The sequence below is a fragment of the Eschrichtius robustus genome, chromosome 18 (genome assembly GCF_028021215.1).
Source record: "Eschrichtius robustus isolate mEscRob2 chromosome 18, mEscRob2.pri, whole genome shotgun sequence".
Taxonomy (NCBI): Eukaryota; Metazoa; Chordata; class Mammalia; order Artiodactyla; family Eschrichtiidae; genus Eschrichtius; species Eschrichtius robustus.
Window position 1 is genome coordinate 66,968,591 of NC_090841.1, and position 21,786 is coordinate 66,990,376.

General features: G+C 41.8%; 1 protein-coding gene across 8 annotated transcripts in view; it reads right to left on the reverse strand.

Moving 5' to 3' along the window:
• Nucleotides 1-21,786, reverse strand: part of LOC137752137 (ATP-binding cassette sub-family C member 4) — a 227,035-nt gene that overhangs the window by 148,514 nt on the left and 56,735 nt on the right. For 7 of the 8 annotated variants that reach the window (XM_068526866.1, XM_068526863.1, XM_068526865.1 and 4 more), the window contains exon 4: nt 20,331-20,555. The exons of the other annotated variant lie outside the window; for it this stretch is intronic. In XM_068526866.1, coding sequence (XP_068382967.1) covers nt 20,331-20,555 — 225 coding nt within the window. The remainder of the gene's footprint in view (nt 1-20,330; nt 20,556-21,786) is intronic. 8 annotated transcript variants of the gene reach the window in all.

The window sequence follows — 21,786 nt, forward strand, 5'->3', positions numbered from 1 at the left end:
GGCTAATGAAAATTCGCAAATACTCAAATTCAAAGAAACTCAAAATGTGACATCCACGTTTGGCAAGGGTGTAGGGCCGTCTCATTTCACTAAAGAGAACGTGAACATTTAACTCTAGAAGGAAATCTGGCATATCAAAAGGCTTAAAATGTATACACCCTGAGAAATTAAGGATGTCTCCAAAGGTTTAGCTTTAATCAGGTTCATTGCACTGCTGTTTGTTAATATATAAAAACTGGAAAACAATCTGAATATCTAATTACTGATTATACTAGAATCCGCATGGCCTTTAAGAACAATATTATGAATTGCGAAGTGCGAATTCCACCCAAGCAAGGATCCATTTATGGTGGGTTCCTACGGCATGGGGGGTAGGGGGTGGTAAATTACATATGGGGTCATAAGAGAACTCTATAATCTAGGCCAAAACATCAATTTTGTTCAACTTTTTAGAAAAGAAATGCAAGAAGTATTAGTCATTCATTTGAAAAATAAACAGCGTGTCCTTCCTCAATTATTTTAAATCAGCAGACTTCATGAAACACAAAACCCAAGTGTGGGCAGATAAATATAACCATCAAAGGAGCAGAGGAGAAAAGAATGTTCTTTCCACAGAATTGAGTTTTCCAGACTGGTGAAAAGTATTATCCCTTTAAGAATCCAAACTTCATTTTAATAGAAACGCTCCCCAAACCGTTCTCCAATAGTCCTTTAAAACAGAAGATGGGAGCTGTACTTCACCATCCTCATGATGAAGATTCCTCACCACTAACGTGACTCTTTTCCATGCCAATGATCCTCAGTGTGTAGACACTCTTACGAAGTGCCCAAAATGGCCATGCTTTTTGGGTTTTCATACATTGTAATTCTATCTTGTCCCTTGTCATCAGGCTATCCCTTCAAGAGACTATCTCACCATTTACTGCTGTTTCTAAACTAGGATATGGCTTCGTAAAACTGTAAGTGAGTCAGAGTAAACAGGCTCTGAGTAAGAACCTAAAGGACTTTCAGAACAGAAAACAGGCACTGTGTCACTTATTTTGCACTTTTGGCTTACTTCCTGGGTCACGGCCCTACCCCCCAGAGTTGAGCTTGTCAGATAATGCAGTTTCTAGGTACATTGGGTATTACTCCAACAGGCAACTAGGGTGAGAATATGTTTAGCTCACCTAAAGCAGAACACTGCTGTATTTTTCCCATATTGTTGCCCAGAGGTGCTTAGTAATGCTGTCACACCTACTTTCATGATTGCATAATCTAAAGCCATTAATCTCTGCTTTGAGGGAAGAAGCCAAAATCTGCCTAATATCTTCCACTCCCATGAACACGAGTGACCTCTATAAAACTAAACAGATTCCCTCTATGGTTCTGTAGGAAAAAAACTGATTGAAGGAAATGAAAAACAAAGTCAGTGCAAGATCAGCCACATGCTGCTCTCTCATCTGACAACTCCATTGCCTTTTTTTGTTGTTGGCCTGATTTTCCATGGCTGGCATGCAAGCCAGCACAACTACGCAGACGCTCTCTGCAAGCTTTGAAGGATGTGGCATTTACCTCCTGGAAGAACTGTTATCTTTCATTTAAATTCTGCTGGTCACCTTTTACCATTAAACCACAGAACCTACTGGATTTGCCAGAACGCCATGTATACAGAGCTGACAAGTGAGCCTCTGAACGTGAGAGTCATAATGCGGACCACGAGAACCACTGGGGGATGGGAGCCTGTGATATCTACCCCGAGGTCAGGCTAAGGACGTGAATTCCTCAGGAGGAGTTTCTGCACATTCTCTGACCTCATCCCCTCTGGGGGATGAGTCCCTGAGGCAGTACCCTGGGAAACCCAAGCCCTAGAGCTCCTGCACGGTGAAGACAAGCAGAATATGGCCAGGCCCCCATTCTGACAACTGCCACCAAGACTGCCAGACCCTTTGCTGGTGACCATACAGCATGCTAAATACTACTCCGCACTGTGGGAGGGCCGGAAGTGCCCAAGGTCCTTGAGAACATCCCAGAAAATCTGAAACAATGAACTAAAAATAGGTGTTTACATGAGTGAGATGGTGGTCAATATATACTGTTTTAGGAAAATGACTACAGTTTAATTAATAAAGTCTATGATATCAACGCAAGGAATAGATAAGGCAAATTCATAGACGTATGTTCAGAGTGAGGTCACGTTCCAAGATACTGGCTGAAAGACCCTTTACCCTTAGACCCTTCCACCACCAACTGCTCCGTTTGAAAGAGAAGCCCCGATGACTGGTTTACCAAGCAAGACAAGTGAACAGAAAGATGAACCACACAGAAACAGCTGTGACAAAGGTGAGCTAGTAGGGCAACAAGAAGAAGGAAAACCATGGAGAGTGCTGAAAACCCCATGACAGGGAGAGAAAGGAGATCCAAGAACATGAATAAATATATATTTTAGGGTTCAGCAAGAGAAGATAAGCTTAATGAGAATACAGATCAAATAAGCCCCCCAAAAGGGGGGAGGAAAAAAGACTTCTATCAACATTTTTTAAAAATATATCATGGGGGAGATTAACCAAGATGGCGGAGTAGAAGGACGTGCTCTCACTCCCTCTTGCGAGAGCACCAGAATCACAACTGGCTGCTGGACAATCATCGACAGGAAGACACTGGAACTCACCAAGGAGGATACCCCACGTCCAAGGACAGAGGAGAAGCCACAGTGAGACGGTAGGAGGGGCGCAATCAGAGTACAATCAAATCCCATAACTGCTGGGTGGGTGGCTCACAGACTGCCAAACACTTATACCACAGAAGTCCACCCACTGGAGTGAAGCTTCTGAGCCCCACGTCAGGCTTCCCAACCTGGGGGTCCGGCAACGGGAGGAGGAATTCCTAGAGAATCAGACTTTGAAGCCTAGTGGGAATTGATTGCAGGACTTTGACAGGACTGGGGGAAACAGAGACCCCACTCTTGGAGGGCACACACAAAGTAGTGTGCGCATCGGGACCCAGGGGAAGGAGCAGTGACCCTGGGGGAGACTGAACCAGACCTACCTGCTGGTGTTGGGGGGTCTCCTGCAGAGGCGGGAGGTGGCTCTGTTTCACCGTGGGGACAAGGACACTGGCAGCGGAGGTTCTGGGAAGTGCTCCTTGGCATGAGCCCTCCCAGAGTCTGCCATTAACCCCATCAAAGAGCCCAGGTAGGCTCCAGTGCTGAGTTGCCTCAGGCAAAACAACTAACAGGGAGGGAACCCAGCCCCACCCACCAACAGTCAAGTGGATTAAAGTGGATTAGAGCTCTGTCCGCCACAGCAACAGTCAGCTCTACCCACCACCAGAGCCTCCCATCAAGCCTCTTAGATAGCCTCAACCACCAGAGGGCAGACAGCAGAAGCAAGAAAAACTACAATCCTGCAGCCTGTGGACCAAAACCCACAGTTACAGAAAGATAGACAAGATGAAAAGGCAGAGGGCTATATATCAGATGAAGGAACAAGAAAAAACCCCAGAAAAACAACTAAATGAAGTGGAGATAGGCAACCTTCCAGAAAAAGAATTCAGAATAATGATAGTGAAGATGATCCAGGACCTCGGAATAAGAATGGAGGCAAAGATTGAGAAGATGCAAGAAATGATTAACAAAGACCTAGAAGAATTAAAGAACAAACAAACAGAGATGACCAATACAATAACTGAAATGAAAACTACACTAGAAGGAATCAATAGCAGAATAACTGAGGCAGAAGAACGGATAAGTGACCTGGAAGACAGAATGGTGGAATTCACTGCTGCGGAACAGACTAAAGAAAAAAGAATGAAAAGAAATGAAGACAGCCTAAGAGACCTCTGGGACAACATTAAACGCAACAACATTCGCATTATAGGGGTCCCAGAAGGAGAAGAGAGAGAGAAAGGGCCAGAGAAAATATTTGAAGAGATTATAGTCGAAAACTTCCCTAACATGGGAAAGGAAATAGCCACCCAGGTCCAGGAAGCGCAGAGAGTCCCATACAGGATAAACCCAAGGAGAAACACGCCGAGACACATAGTAATCAAAATGGCAAAAATTAAAGACAAAGAAAAATTATTGAAAGCAGCAAGGGAAAAACGACAAATAACATACAAGGGAACTCCCATAAGGTTAACAGCTGATTTCTCAGCAGAAACTCTGCAAGCCAGAAGGGAGTGGCATGATATACTTAAAGTGATGAAAGGGAAGAACCTACAACCAAGATTACTCTACCCGGCAAGGATCTCATTTAGATTTGATGGAGAAATCAAAAGCTTTACAGACAAGCAAAAGCTAAGAGAATTCAGCACCACCAAACCAGCTCTACAACAAATGCTAAAGGAACTTCTCTAAGTGGGAAACACAAGAGAAGAAAAGGACCTACAAAAACAAACCCAAAACAATTAAGAAAATGGTCATAGGAACATACATATCGATAATTACCTTAAACGTGAATGGATTAAATGCTCCAACCAAAAGACACAGGCTTGCTGAATGGATACAAAAACAAGACCCATATATATGCTGTCTACAAGAGACCCACTTTAGACCTAGGGACACATACAGACTGAAAGTGAGGGGATGGAAAAAGATATTCCATGCAAATGGAAATCAAAAGAAAGCTGCAGGAGCTATACTCATATCAGATAAAATAGACTTTAAAGTAAAGAATGTTACAAGAGACAAGGAAGGACACTACATAATGATCAAGGGATCAATCCAAGAAGAAGATATAACAATTATAAATATATATGCACCCAACATAGGAGCACCTCAAAACATAAGGCAACTGCTAACAGCCATAAAAGAGGAAATTGAAGTAACACAATCATAGTGGGGGACTTTAAAACCTCACTTACACCAATGGACAGATCATCCAAAATGAAAATAAGTAAGGAAACAGAAGCTTTAAATGACACAATAGACCAGATAGATTTAATTGATATTTATAGGACATTCCATCCAAAAACAGCAGATTACACGTTCTTCTCAAGTGCGCACGGAACATTCTCCAAGATAGATCACATCTTGGGTCACAAATCAAGCCTCAGTAAATTTAAGAAAATTGAAATCATATCAAGCATCTTTTCTGACCACAATGCTATGAGATTAGAAATGAATTACAGGGAAAAAAAACGTAAAAAAGACAAACACATGGAGACTAAACAATACGTTACTAAATAACCAAGAGATCACTGAAGAAATCAAAGAAGAAATGAAAAAATACCTAGAGACAAATGACAATGAAAACACGACGACCCAAAACCTATGGGATGCAGCAAAAGCAGTTCTAAGAGGGAAGTTTATAGCTATACAAGCCTACCTAAAGAAACAAGAAAAATCTCAAGTAAACAATCTAAACTTACACCTAAAGAAACTAGAGAAAGAAGAACAAATAAAACCCAAAGTTAGCAGAAGGAAAGAAATCATAAAGATCAGAGCTGAAATAAATGAAATAGAAACAAAGAAAACAGTAGCAAAGATCAGTAAAACTAAAAGCTGGTTCTTTGAGAAGATAAACAAAATCGATAAGCCATTAGCCAGACTCATCAAGAAAAAGAGGGAGAGGACTCAAATCAATAAAATCAGAAATGAAAAAGGAGAAGTTACAACAGACACTGCAGAAATACAAAGCATCCTAAGAGACTGCTACGAGCAACTTTATGCCAATAAAATGGACAACCTGGAAGAAATGGACAAATTCTTAGAAAGGTATAACCTTCCAAGACTGACCCAGGAAGAAACAGAAAATATGAACAGACCAATCACAAGCAATGAAATTGAAACTGTGATTAAAAATCTTCCAACAAACAAAAGTCCAGGACCAGATGGCTTCACAGGTGAATTCTATCAAACATTTAGAGACGAGCTAACACCTATCCTTCTCAAACTCTTCCAAAACATTGCAGAGGAAGGAACACTCTCAAACTCATTCTATGAGGCCACCATCACCCTGATACCAAAACCGGACAAAGACACTACAAAGAAAGAAAATTACAGACCGATATCACTGATGAATATAGATGCAAAAATCCTCAACAAAATACTGGCAAACAGAATCCAACAACACATTAAAAGGATCATACACCACGATCAAGTGGGATTTATCCCAGGGATGCAAGGATTCTTCAATATACGCAAATCAATCAATGTGATACACCATATTAACAAACTGAAGAAGAAAAACCATATGATCATCTCAATAGATGCAGAAAAAGCTTTTGACAAAATTCAACACCCATTTCTGATAAAAACTCTCCAGAAAGTGGGCATAGAGGGAACCTACCTCAACATAATAAAGGCCATATATGACAAACCCACAGCAAACATCATTCTCAATGGTGAAAAACTGAAAGCATTTCCTCTAAGATCAGGAACAAGACAAGGATGTCCACTCTCACCACTATTATTCAACATAGTTCTGGAAGTCTTAGCCACGGCAATCAGAGAAGAAAAAGAAATAAAAGGAATACAAATTGGAAAAGAAGAAGTAAAACTGTCACTGTTTGCGGATGACATGATATTATACATAGAGAATCCTAAAACTGCCACCAGAAAACTGCTAGAGCTAATTAATGAATATGGTAAAGTTGCAGGATACAAAATTAATGCACAGAAATCTCTTGCATTCCTATACACTAATGATGAAAAATCTGAAAGAGAAATTATGGAAACACTCCCATTTACCACTGCAACAAAAAGAATAAAATACCTAGGAATAAACCTACGTAGGGAGACAAAAGACCTGTATGCAGAAAACTATAAGACACTGATGAAAGAAATTAAAGATGATACCAACAGATGGAGAGATATACCATGTTCTTGGATTGGAAGAATCAACATTGTGAAAATGACTATACTACCCAAAGCAATCTACAGATTCAATGCAATCCCTATCAAATTACCAATGGCATTTTTTACGGAACTAGAACAAATCATCTTAAAATTTGTATGGAGACACAAAAGACCCCGAATAGCCAAAGCAGTCTTGAGGGAAAAAAACGGAGCTGGAGGAATCAGACTCCCTGACTTCAGACTATACTACAAAGCTACAGTAATCAAGACAATATGGTACTGGCACAAAAACAGAAACATAGATCAATGGAACAAGATAGAAAGCCCAGAGATAAACCCACGCACCTATGGTCAACTAATCTATGACAAAGGAGGCAAAGATATACAATGGAGAAAAGACAGTCTCTTCAATAAGTGGTGCTGGGAAAACTGGACAGCTACATGTAAAAGAATGAAATTAGAATACTCCCTAACACCATACACAAAAATAAACTCAAAATGGATTCGAGACCTAAATCTAAGACTGGACACTATAAAACTCTTAGAGGAAAACATAGGAAGAACACTCTTTGACATAAATCACAGCAAGATCTTTTTTGATCCACCTCCTAGAGTAATGGAAATAAAAACAAAAATGAACAAATGGGACCTAATGAAACTTCAAAGCTTTTGCACGGCAAAGGAAACCATAAACAAGACGAAAAGGCAACCCTCAGAATGGGAGAAAATATTTGCAAACGAATCAACGGACAAAGGATTAATCTCCAAAATATATAAACAGCTCATTCAGCTCAATATTAAAGAAACAAACACCCCAATCCAAAAATGGGCAGAAGACCTAAATAGACATTTCTTCAAAGAAGACATACAGACGGCCACGAAGCACATGAAAAGATGCTCAACATCACTAATTACTAGAGAAATGCAAATCAAAACTACAATGAGGTATCACCTCACACAAGTTAGAATGGGCATCATCAGAAAATCTACAAACAACAAATGCTGGAGAGGGTGTGGAGAAAAGGGAACCCTCTTGCACTGTTGGTGGGAGTGTAAAGTGATACAGCCACTATGGAGAACAATATGGAGGTTCCTTAAAAAACTAAACATAGAATTACCATATGACCCAGCAATCCCACTACTGGGCATATACCCAGAGAAAACCGTAATTCAAAAAGGCACATGCACCCGAATGTTCATTGCAGCACTATTTACAATAGCCAGGTCATGGAAGCAACCTAAATGCCCATCAACAGACGAATGGATAAAGAAGATGTGGTACATATATACAATGGAATATTACTCAGCCATAAAAAGGAACGAAATTGAGTCATTTGTTGAGACGTGGATGGATCTAGAGACTGTCATACAGAGTGAAGTAAGTCAGAAAGAGAAAAACAAATATCGTATATTAACGCATGTATGTGGAACCTAGAAAAATGGTACAGATGAGCCAGTTTGCAGGGCAGAGGTTGAGACACAGATGTAGAGAACGGACATATGGACACCAAGGGGGGAAAACTGCGGTGGGGTGGGTATGGTGTTGTGCTGAATTGGGCGATTGGGATTGACATGTACACACGGATGTGTATAAAATTGATGCCTAATAAGAACCTGCAGTATAAAAAAACAAACAAACAAAACAACTAATACTAAACTTTCATTGGGTTATTTGTATGGAAATATGTTAATATAAATGTTTCAGACATTACATGAAATTTCTAAAAATCTTAAAAAAAAAAAAAAAAAATATCATGGGGCTTCCCTGGTGGCGCAGTGGTTGAGAATCTGCCTGCCAATGCAGGGCACACGGGTTCAAGCCCTGGTCTGGGAAGATCCCACATGCCGTGGAGCAACTAGGCCCGTGAGCCACAACTACTGAACCTGCGCGTCTGGAGCCTCCGCAACAAGAGAGGCCGCGACAGTGAGAGGCCCACGCAACGCGATGAAGAGTGGCCCCCGCTTGCCACAACTAGAGAAAGCCCGTGCACAGCAACGAAGACCCAACGCAGCCAAAATAAATAAATGAATGAATGAATGAATAAATAAATAAATAAAATTTATTTTTAAAAAAAAATTACCTTTGAAGACCTAAACGAAAATAACCACCAACCTAAAATTGTAAACCTAGCAAAATATTATAAAGAATGAAGGAGAAATAAAAACATATTCAGACAAAAAAAAATTGTTTAACTAATTAGAATTTTAAAAAATAGGTATGAGGGGCTTCCCTGGTGGCGCAGTGGCTGAGAGTCCGCCTGTCAATGCGGGGGACACGGGTTCGAGCCCTGGTCTGGGAGGATCCCACATGCCGTGGAGCAACTAAGCCCGTGAGCCACAATTACTGAGCCTGCACTCTATCTAGAGCCTGCGAGCCACGACTGCTGAGGCCCACGTGCCTGGAGGCCGTGCTCCGCAACATGAGAGGCCACTGCAGTGAGACACCCAAGGAAGGAAGGAAGGGAGGGAGGGAGGGAGGGATGGATGGATGGATGGATGGATAGATGGATAGATACATAGATAGATAGATAGATAGATAGATAGATAGATAGATAGATAGATAGATAGATAGATAGGTTTGAGTCATGATTACAGTACAGATCCAAGGGAAAGGAATGCAGAATATTCATGCTGCTTTTTTCCCTTTCCAAGAGGGCACCACATCTTCCCCTGCCCCGTTCCAGTCTGCTGAAAGTATCATCATACTTTCTCGGTGATAAGAATCCCTGGGGCACAGATTAAATAATACAGATTTTTAGGCTTCTTCCTTAAAAAATTCCAAGGGAGTAGGTCTGGGATTAGACAGAGGTTCTGGGTTTTTAACTAAGTACAAAAGTGACTCGCGCCAGAATTTGGTGAACCTCAGCCTAGCATAAGCCCTCACCCTTCATCTGACTGCAGGTCAAACTATCACGCCCTGCACTGTACACAGAGTGTCCAGCCTCAAGGCTTATTATAAATATCCAGCTATTAAAAGCCATGGAGAGACTGCTGCTCTGATGAATGGCTGAGTAGCTGATAGTGGAAGAGGCCCCACTTCCACTGCAACCACATGGGTAGGCACTGGATAACTGCCAGTACAAGACTGATCCTTGAGAAAAGGGACACCCACGAGGTGAACACGGTCACTGCCCTGGCTCTCAGCCACTTCACAGCTGTGGCAGCGAACTGAGGTCCAAACAGCACAGGAGCCCCATGGAGCCGAGGCAGAGGCCAGAGACTGAGTCAGCAGGAGCAGCCGGCAGGTTCCTCCAGGGCAAGACGCCAGCCAGTAAAGAGGTTTACCAAAAAAAAGGCTCTTGGGAGCCTTGGGGCACAAGGTAGCCCCCCTACTCTTCACCCCGTCCCCCTAACACACACACATAAAAAGAAATATCCAGCCCTAAATGGCAGTCAGTACTGCTGAGGTTTAGAAACCCTCCTCTAAAACAGACTTACTCTAGACTTGTCCTAGAAAAGACTAACACCAAGGCCTAAGAAGACCCACAAGAAACATGGGGCGTGAAGGTGGAGTCCCACATGTTAGACAAGCTTGGGAAAAACACCTTAGGACTTCCAAAGATCTAACCTAACAAAGCATCAAACCAAGCCTACACAAGTTCAAAGACAGATTTGGGCAAAATTCAACACTCTTCAGAAGAACATCAGAATGTAAACCTACAAGGGAGCTTTCATAACGTCCAATAAACAATGTAAAAGTCCTAGACATGCAAAGAAATTTTAAAATGTAACACACGCAAAAAAGAAGGCACTCTTCATAATAAAAACAAAGTTGACCCAGACATTCGATTTTGAAAGATTTAAAGAAACTGCTATACATACATTCCAAGTGTATACATTTGTCAAAACTCAAATGCACAAATGTGTGCATTTATGTAAAATACTCAAGTTGATTAAAAAATAGTGAAGAGAAACAGAACTTTAGTTACATGAAAACAGAAGACTCAGTATTAAACAGTGTATCGTATACCCAAAACTTAGGAATTTAGTTACATTAACTTTTCTTTTTTTTTTTAAATATTTCAGCTTACTTTTTTTTTTTTTTTTTTAAACTTTGGGTTTATTTATTTTATTTATTTATTTATGGCTGTGTTGGGTCTTCGTTTCTGTGCTAGGGCTTTCTCCAGTTGCGGCAAGTGGGGGCCACTCTTCATCGCGGTGCGCGGGCCTCTCACTATCGCGGCCTCTCTTGTTGCGGAGCACAGGCTCCAGACGCGCAGGCTCAGTAATTGCGGCTCACGGGCCCAGCCGCTCCGCGGCATGTGGGATCCTCCCAGACCAGGGCTCGAACCCGTGTCCCCTGCATTGGCAGGCAGATTCTCAACCACTGCGCCACCACCAGGGAAGCCCTACATTAACTTTTGATGGAAGGGTGTAGGAATTTTATTGTTGTTGTTGTTGGGGAATTTTTGAAAGGAAGCAAGTATTGCCAATTTGCTTTCAGACTGGCTAGCTAGTAAAAACCTATTACCCTGGGTCACACACAGCCCACCTCCAGGGGGGACTTACATTGTCACTATGAGAACGGCACAGCTCAAGTGGAAGAGTGCGCTGCCATAGTCAGTCTCCCATAAACGACTACAACAAAAAATCCCATCTGAAGGTAACTTTGGCATATCCCAAAACATGAACCAAAGAGACACTCCATGTAAGGCCATGAATATAGACATCTTTTACCCTGAGACTAGCAAACACGGGGAGTCTCTTAGATGGACTATCAATGCAGCCAGTGAGGAGGTGAGAGTGCAGTCAATACAGTGACAAAACTGGACACAAGCTGTATACATAATAAGACTGTAAATGCATGGATATGTGTGGCTAGATAAAGACTGGAAAAGAATCTGCAAAATGATGCCTGCCATTATAGGACGATGGCATTTGGGGTATTTCCTCCCAAATTTTTGGAATAATGGTAAGCAAAAACAGCAATACTTAAGAGACTGATAGCTTTGTGGATTCCTATTAGAACTATGATTTCCTAACCAACACTTTTCTCCCCTTCTATAACTAATCGCTCAGATCTGGCTCCTTTCTATTCTTCTTTTCTCCATCTCTCATGAATATTGCAATGAATTAAAAGGTCTACATACTAACTCATTTTGCTATTTTGTCTAACATGTATTTCTGCCCACTATTGTACTAGATCAGTTCACATATACATGAGATGAAATAAGACATTATTATATTCTTACAATGACCTACTACTCTCATCTGTGGGATATCAGGAGCAGTTATTGAGAACTAAATGCTTCACCAAATAGCCAAAATGGTAAGAGTTAATGAATGAATGAAAGAATGAATGAATGAATGGCTTGTAAGATACTCAGACTGCATCTCCCAGACCTGACTTCTTTTCCAATCATTATCTCCATGAGGGTCCCTTGCAACTTCATGCATGGCCATGTACAATAGGCGTCAGGTGCATTTTCCTAAATCACTGCTCTGATCATTTACTACCTTACTAAAAATTTCCAGGGGTTCCCCTCTGCCAACTAAATAAATCCAAGGTCCTTAAACTCATGACCAAGGCCCTCCATCACCTGGTCCCTATATTCCTTTCTAGATGTACCGTGGAGCCTAATGCTCTCCTAAATTTTTATGCCAACTGTGCTTCCACAATTCCCTGAATAAGCTGTTTCAACTCTCCATCTCAACACTGCTCAATGCATGGAACGCCCCCCCCCCCATGTGCATACACATAGACACACATACACAAACACACAGACATCCCCTCCATCAACTGGAGGGATCCTTTCCTAAACCATTAAGTCTGTACTCTTGTGTACCACTTAGCACCCGTACTGCTATTTCATCTGATTATATTATGTATTTGACCCTTCTGTGACTGAGTGCCAATAATAAAGACGATAGGAATGTTTGAACATTAGCTAAATGCCAGGCACTGTGTTAAATGCTTTACACAGATTGACTCATTTAATCCTCTCTGCAACCTTAAGAGTTGGGTACTAATACAAACGAGGAGATTAAGGCTTAGAGCAGTTTGCCTAAGGCAAACATCTACAAAGAGGGAAGCTGGGGTTCATACAAAAGCAGTCAAACTACAGAGTCTTGTTGTGCTTACGACGCCCACCCTCCCAAATTTAATAAATGACTTCTGTAAAAAGTGCTTTGCAGGAGTTATTTTATCCAATGCTCAAAAAACCCCACGAAGCAGATATCCTCTACTCCAGTGTTTAAACTCAGGAAACTGAGGCCCTGAGAAGTGAGTTCACTCACAGTTTAGCCAACAGCAGAATCAGGACTGGATCTCAGGTCTGGCTGTTCTCACGGTCCACGCTCACAGTCTTCTACCCTATCCGACCCGCCACAACGTCTTCTACAAAGTGCCTGTGCGCCTGACTCAACACCTGACGGCTCGGCGCACACGAGGCTCCCGGCGCGGAATCTGAGACACGGGAGGGCTGTAGAACAGCCACCACCCTCCAGGTCTACAGCCGCAGTTTCGAAAGGGCATCTCCGCTGAGAAAGGCTAAACTCGCAGCCCACATGACACCCCTATGTACTGGAAGATCCTGGTTATAAGACATAAGAAAAAAAATGAAGCTGAACATGCATTTGAGGCCTATGGCTATTACCTGGCATCTTTTTAAATTCCCCCCATACAAAAAAAAAAAAAGAACTTCCCTGGCGGTCCAGTGGTTAATACTCTGCGCTTCCACTCAGGGGGCACGGGTTCGATCCCTGGTCAGGGAACTAAGATCCCACATGCTGCATGCGAAAACTAAAATAAAATAAGATTCCCCCCATACCAATTAAAATGGAATGCCTGCGGAGAGGGCCCGGGTATCAGTGTTGTTTTTAAATTTTCATGAATCCATCGTGCAGCAGTTCGGGAACCACTGAGCTAAGCATTCGCTTCCAGCTTGCACTGCACCCCACACAGCAGACAGTTATCAGGTGGTAGAATACAGTTGACCCCCGTTACTCTCCAGCAGCAGAAACATCCCCTTCGAACAAAGCTAAACCAAACAGTCTCTCCTCTCCTTCCTTAACCTGCTTTGTTAGGTAGGAGTACCCACAGAAAATTAAACCCTCACCCACTGGCTCCTCTTAGCTCTCCCCTAGCAAATTAGAACAGCTGCCAATTGCCCCCTGATGAGATTAACTCTTCACAAGATGCACAGACCCAATTCAAGGTTATATCAGAAATAAAAGAGAAATAAGGAAAACAGTGTGTTTAAAATATCTTAAAAGTGTGGAACAGTGTAAGAAGCATTACTAGTTCATTCCAATTTTGTCGAAAGTTAGAAAATACCATTAGAAGAGAAAGTCCAAACAAAGTATCACGTGCTTCAAGGGAGTCACTCTATTTCCATAAATACCGCACTGTTTCACTTTAACAATACTCAAGATGCTGGTCCCTCAATATTTTCGGAAAGAAAATATAATACAACCACAGACTAGTAAGCAAGATATCAGATTGAACCATACGAAACTGCTGTTTTATAAGCCCAAATCAGTTGAACATCTGTCATTCCATATTGTCCAATCTAAATTTAGAGCAATATACTGTCTGTACCGAAACAGAATTAGCTTTAAATAAAAACAAAAGTTCTGAGAACTATGAACACAACATCACATGGCTGAGACAGTGACAAAGCTTTCTACTCTCTGCTTTCCACACTCCAAGGAGCAAATTCAGAAGGAGATGAAACTGGAAGGGTGGGATGAAGAGGGAGGTGCTGCAGGAGGTGAACCCTTCCTTCCCTGCTCACACTTAGCACACTCAGTGCATAGATTTTTTTAAAGTCAGGCTCCATTTACGCACAGGACAGCAGACATCGCTCGGAGGAGTCTGCAAACTTGGTCACCCCCTGCACCCTGGAAGGCCTCCTTCTACTTCCTGCTTAGGCTCTGTGAGAAAGGATGCCTGCAGTCCTGACCACTGATCTTAAAATGTAACTGAGCTGGGATTTCCCTGGTGGCGCAGTGGTTAAGAATCCACCTGTCAATGCAGGGGACACGGGTTCGAGCCCTGGTCCGGGAAGATCCCACATGCCACAGAGCCACTAAGCCCATGTGCCACAACTACTGAGCCTGTGCTCTAGAGCCCAAGAGCCACAACTACTGAGCCCACGTGCTGCAACCACTGAAGTCTGCGCGCCTACAGCCCGTGCTCCACAACAAGAGAAGCCACGGCAGTGAGAAACCCCCTCTCCGCAAGTAGAGAAAGCCCGCGCTCAGCAATGAAGTCCCAACGTAGCCAAAAATAAAAATAAATCAATAAATTTATAAACATATATATATGACTGAGCTGAAGTGTCTGAAAAAGAAATAAAATGGTTGAGAGGAGGAGGGAGTCTTAAGAGACAGGATTAAAGGAAAGAGAAAGGGTCTTTCACTCAGAAAGATGATGGTTACCTGAAACCATGAAATAGAAATAGTGTGGATACAATGAGCATGTATGTCCCCCCAAACTGAAAATAGAACTACATCACTTAGATGATTGAAAATAGATCTGAGGTAAGTAAGAATATTTCTCTAGGCAGGAAGCTGATCTATAGAAAGAACCTCCTTGAGCCAGCAGTCGATTCTCATTACTGACAATGTTCACGGTCTACAGTCACGATGAATGTGAACTAGTGAATATTCATCGCTCCTGAAGGAAATACAGGGCTAGGGTCTTGGCAGCCTTTGGTAACGTCTTCACCATCTCCTCAATACTCACATAACCTTGTTTTACGTATGTTTCTACTTAACCTTATTTAATCGCTGTTGTAAATTCATTAACATTGGCCTCACTGCCGGCAGCACTATAACACATACCTGAAGCAAGCTTACTCACCTACACACATACTTTCTCCATAAGACACATGACAGCCCTCCTCAGCTTAGGAACACCAGACAGCACTTCAGCCCTCTTTAGGGGCCATTTTAAACTGCAAAATCACCCCCCAAGAAATACAAAAATGTGGAAAGCAAGGCACCAAGTAGACCAAAAAGAGGGCATCTGTTCCATAGTATGAAAGCAGGAACATATTGTTTTCACCCCAGCTGGGAATATGCATGTCAGATGACAAAAAACTTAAGAGACTATGTGCACACCCGCAGAAGACCATGAAAGAGCCCCAAGTACTGATTTTTAGAATTACAAATAAATTTTAGCAAGTAGGCAAATTCGCAAACACAAAATCTACAAATATCCAGGATTAACTGTACATAAATTCTTGTAAGACAGATCTACAATAAAGGATAAAGGGAAATTAGGGTGTTTGCAGCGAGTCAACTCATCTTAGAAGCTGAGACAAAGAATGACAAATCTCTCCTGCAAACTATCCTTTGGGTAACACTAAAGAGAGTGATGATTTCAGCCACAATAAGAAATCTGCTCAAACTAATTAGATTCTGCAAGTAAGTCTGCACTGGGTAACAAGCAGCAGAGAACACTCAGTGATCTCCATGACTATCTGCTCTGGCTTTACCTGGCGCTCAGAGCAAACCAACCCATCATCGGGTCCCACCATGGGGAACAGCCACAGTTCTACAAACTGCACACAAAGTCAGGAAACCTACAGTCCACTAGGCTATTAAGGAGCTTCTTAAGGAAAGGTATCTGTGCCCTTTGCATTTTATAATACATAAAATCTCTGTGCCATATGACAAGATCAACCTGCTTAGTGAGATTATCATGCTGTCTGCCCCAGGTCAGAACACCTGTAACATTCAGGCACGAAGACAAGGTCAGGACTGGAAACTGGGAGATACATTCTCACTACTGACTGGGGTTGGAGATCAACAGCTGTCTTCAAGCCAGGCTCAGCTTGCTTGAAGTTACCATCTTCCCCCAGCCCGGGCCCACCTCCCATGCTCTGAGCTGGGGAAGTTACCCTTTGAGATTTGAAGCTGGATGAGTTCTCCTTCTCTGTCCCAACCAAGAACAAAGACAGGAATTAAGACACTGGTCTCACTGTAAAGGTGATAGCAACTCATGCTGGGAATATCACCAGCGACTGGGGGCGATTTTCTAAAATGAGTGAATATAACGTTTAAAACACTATTCCTTTGAGGAACCTGTGTTTGTAATGCCAGTCTGCTGACTTTACAAAAAACAGAGCCCGTGTTCCACAATCCCTTTATTTGGTAAGAAGTTCGAAGAAATGCCCTAGAGATTTGAGGAACCCGAAGAGACCATCATGAGCTGTTTCAACAGACCAACAACTGGAGCCACTGATCCAAACAAAATGTCACAGTTCATAAAAACTTCTCATTTAGTCCTTAAGTTAAACAGAAAAATCAGTGATCAAGTATGAATGTAAAATGATGTATCCACAGTGGAACAGAGTATGGAAGTTCCTCAAAATACTAAACATAAAATTAGCATATAATACAGCAATTCAACTTCCTGGGGATGTACTCAAAAGAACTGAAAGCACAGACTTGAACAAATATTTGAACACCCATGCTCACAGCGGCATTATTCACAATAGCCAAAAGGTAGAAACAACCCAAATGTCCATTGACAGATGAATGGATACACAAAACCTATAATGGAGTATTATTCAGCCTTAAAAAGGAATTAAATGCTGGCACCTGCTACAACATGGATGAACCTTGAAGACACTGTGCTACATGACATAAGCCAGACACAAAATGACAAACATTGTATGATTCCACTTCTGTGAGGCACCTAGAGCAGTCAAATTCATAGAGAGAAGTAGAATGGTGACGGCTGAGGGGAGGGGGGTGGGGAGTTAAGTGTTTAATGGGTGCAGAGGTTCAGTTTGGGAAGATGAAAAAGTTCTGCAGACGAATAGCGATGATGGCTGCACAACAATGTGAATGTGCCTAATGTCACTAAACAGTGCACATAAAAAGAGTTAAAATGGACAATTTGATGTTGTGTATATTTTACTACAATGTTTTTAAAAAGCAGTGATCAAAAGTAATTTTACCAAAGCAGCTGAAAGGTAGATAAACGACAAGTCATTCTTATATATGATACATCCCACAAGATCATTCAAAGTTACAACTGTGACTTAGCAGCCATTCCATTTCTAACACCCAACCTGATTTCTCCCCAGGACCAGGGATTAGCAGGGGCGGGGGGCGTAAGCATAAACCCCAAAGATCAGAGGGGCTTTTCAGAGCTGCTCTGCAGCACCAGCTTTTCCCCTGAGGAACTAGCCCACCTGTAACCTGCTAAGAAGTGTCATATTTCTACGCCTGAGCAGGCTCCTAGATGTAAGGCTGTGCATGAGGAAACTGGTCTTTCCCACGTTTCTGGAATTTCAGGTCACGTCTATGGTATAATCCCAACAATAGCTGACTTCGTAAAGAACAATTCTCTTACCCTAATCAAGCCAGCGAATTAATGGCTTTGGGACATGTTTACATTCATCTAAGCAAATGTGCCAGATTTCCCAATGGCAACGTTTCCAAGTGTTAGTGGGAAGAGAAAGAAAAACAGGTAGACAATGGCTCACCTGTGCAGCAAAGAGCGCTCTGTTTGACTGAACCATCAGACCTAATGAAAGGCTTTCACAGTGCACTTCTGGTGACACTTCCTATTTATTTATGGGAGCTAAGCATGATCTGGAAAGACAAGCATCTAGCTAATCTGTGGCGATCTGAGTATCCGTCTCCTAAATAGTAGAAGGTGACACAGAATAACAAAGATGATGATGAACGACAAGGAAGACCCCTGACTAGAGTGTACGGGCACCACTGCCATTTCCACGTGACCCAGGAGGAAACCGGCTCAGATGCTGCAGCCAAACACAGACAGTGAGATGCCAGGTCCCTGGGTTCACAGACCCCCCGAGATTCACAAGACTCTGCTCAAGAAAAGATGATGACACATCTTCCATTTTGCCAAGAAACAGAAGGTCTAAATAAGTAGCAACCAGGTAAAAGAAGTGAAAATTTCAACTTAAATTGTTTGGTTTTAGCTTTCAAGGACGATTTAATTGTTTTTTAATAAAAATTGTATACATTTAAGGTGTATTAACATGTTGCTTTGATATAAATACACAGTGGGAAATAATTACTGTAGTAAAACCACTTAACATGTCCATTATGTAGTTGTCCTTTGCATGTGTATCTGCTATCTCAGTAAATTTCAAGTATACAATACAGTCAAATGAAAATTCTTAAAAAAGTAAATAGGGAAAAGAGATATCCAGGATCAAGTTTATAAAGAGCCCTTCAGCTCTTGACAGTGGTGTTATCTGTGGCAATTCCTTTGTAAAGACACCTGAAATCCTTACACCTTTTATACTAGTTAAGACCAGGGTAATCTATGGAATAATTCTATGGGCATTTCTCAATACAAAAGCACTGAAAACATCAAACCAGGTCTTATTAAAACTGCTGTAGGGCTTCCCTGGTGGTGCGGTGGTTGAGAATCTGCCTGCCAATGCAGGGGACGCGGGTTCGAGCCCTGGTCTGGGAAGATCCCACATTGCCGCGGAGCAACTCGGCCTGTGAGACACAATTACTGAGCCTGCGTGTCTGGAGCCTGTGCTCGGCAACGAGAGGCCACGATAGTGAGAGGCCCGCGCACCGCGATGAAGAGCGGCCCCCGCTTGCCACAACTAGAGAAAGCCCTCGCACAGAAACGAAGACCCAACACAGCCATACATACATACATACATACATACATACATAAATAAAAAGAATGTAAGCAGACAAGAATAGCATTAAAAAAATAAAAAATAAAAAAAAAAATTTAAAAAAAAACTGCTGTAATACATACCAAAGAAAAAAGGGAAATGTACTAAGAAAAAGACTTTGAATGAACGGTAACAAATTCTCCCCAAAATTACTAAAAACAATGAAAAATTTCAAGTTTTATCCCAAACACCTATTTTCTTTAATACTGTTATGAACAATCACAACTCTACAACACAATGAGTGAGTCTATATGTAGCATGGACTCCATTTACATTTTTCTTTAGTTAACATAATTATAATGAATATGATTAGATGGGTCACTTAAAAATATAAACATTCCCTTTCTCAAATACATTCTTTTCTCCTAGATTTAATTTTATAGATCCAATCACTGAAGCTTACTATTAAATACAACTTTGTGTAAAATAAAGGTTTTCATGAACAACAACAGAGTCTCCATAAATACCACTATGAGATTTAGGCATGAAAACAGTAAAAGTCAACTTGATATCTCTGATGCTTATAGACTTCATTACAAATTTACTGCATATTATGCAGTGGACTGTGAAAGAAAGTTATCAAAAGCAGCCCTGACCTGATCTCAACACAGATCTTTTCATTATATTTTTGTAAGGTTTGCTTAAACAACAAAATTGGCTTGATGCAAATAGCAAGCCTCTGTAGTATGGTGTAAATGAGTACAGCCATTAAAAAAAAATTTTTTTTCCCGGGTACAATGTGTTTTTCTTACTTTTTTACGGACGTATACTTGATGTTCAATATTATACAAGTTACACGTGTACAATGTAATGGTTCACAATTTTTACTAGTTATAAAATTTTTACTTTACAGAGACCTTTCCCAAAAGGCTTCTGATACTTCAGGAAAGGTACACACTTTGGTACCGGATGACACTTACCTTGCGGTATATCATATGGCACATGGCTACTCTTAACCTCATCCCCGCACACTGAACGTGATAGAAGTATAAGTGGTGCAGGATGGCCAAAACGAGCGTGCAGGCACTCAGCACTCCGGCATAGCCGTAGGCTTCGTACAAAGCAGCAGAATCAGTGGGATTGTAGTTTTCAAAATAACCAATAATTTTCCCCAAAATTATGGGCTGAACTACTCTGGTGCTTTCCTAAAAGTAAAGAAAAAAACCCTTAATTAGAAACACAAGCCAAACCAGTTTTTCTTAACACAAGCTTTACTTTTATTATTACTTGTTAAAAAGGCATTTTTTTTAATATTATTTTTTTTAACTTTAGCAATTTCATGTATCTTTATTTATTTATTTTATTTATTTATGGCTGTGTTGGGTCTTCGTTTCTGTGCGAGGGCTTTCTCTAGTTGCGGCAAGTGGGGGCCACTCTTCATCGCAATGCGCGGGTCTCTCACTATTGCGGCCTCTCTTGTTGCAGAGCACAGGCTCCAGACGCGCAGGCTCAGCAATTGTGGCTCACGGGCCTAGTTGCTCCGCGGCATGTGGGATCTTCCCAGACCAGGGCTCGAACCTGTGTCCCCTGCATTGGCAGGCAGATTCTCAACCACTGCGCCACCAGGGAAGCCCAAAAAGGCATTTTGACAAAACGCAACATTCATGGTTAATCTAAAAGAAAAATCCACATATCCACTATCTTCTATAACACAAGCAGACAACAGTTTTAACCTTAAGCAAAAATTTTACATAGACAATAAAGCCTTAGGTACATTGTGCTTCGTACACTGTGGATGCTCAATAAATATTACAACCGGTGCTTTAGAAAGCATTTGGCAAAATACCAAGTAAGTCTTAGCCGAAGATAAGCTGAAGAAGGGTGAGAAATCTGCTTCCATATGAACAAGCCCTGCTGGCAGCCTGCCCCTGTCCCCTGTACTCTCAATGTCCCAGCCCAACAGAAAGTCAAGATGGTTCATGTACAGGAGACAGGCTCTTGCCGTCACCTTCTGTTTTAAGAGCCTTTATGAAATGAGACACTGGCATAAACACATCCACTCTTTCCCAACCCAAACTCCACATGTCCAGAGATCAAGAGAATGGAGCCCAGCTTCTGCGGGAGCACCACAGAGAAACAAAGCTTGGGAGGTTCGCAGGCTCTCAGCCCCAGGGGGCGCTGTGTGAATATGTCTCTATCCACTAGAAGCTGGGATGTTCCTTGGAGTCAAAAATTAAACAGGACAGAAGCCAAGCTAAAAAATGATGTCATCCATGGTTCTCCATCCGCCATACACTGCAGCTGCTGGTTTGGAAGAAATGTTACCAATCATCTATTCCCCAAGGCAAAAATTAAAATCCTAAACCAATGAGTTCGGAGGCATTGATGCTTACCTCCTGAGAAAGACTTAGTGAAAGCAATTTTCTTTCCCGAAAC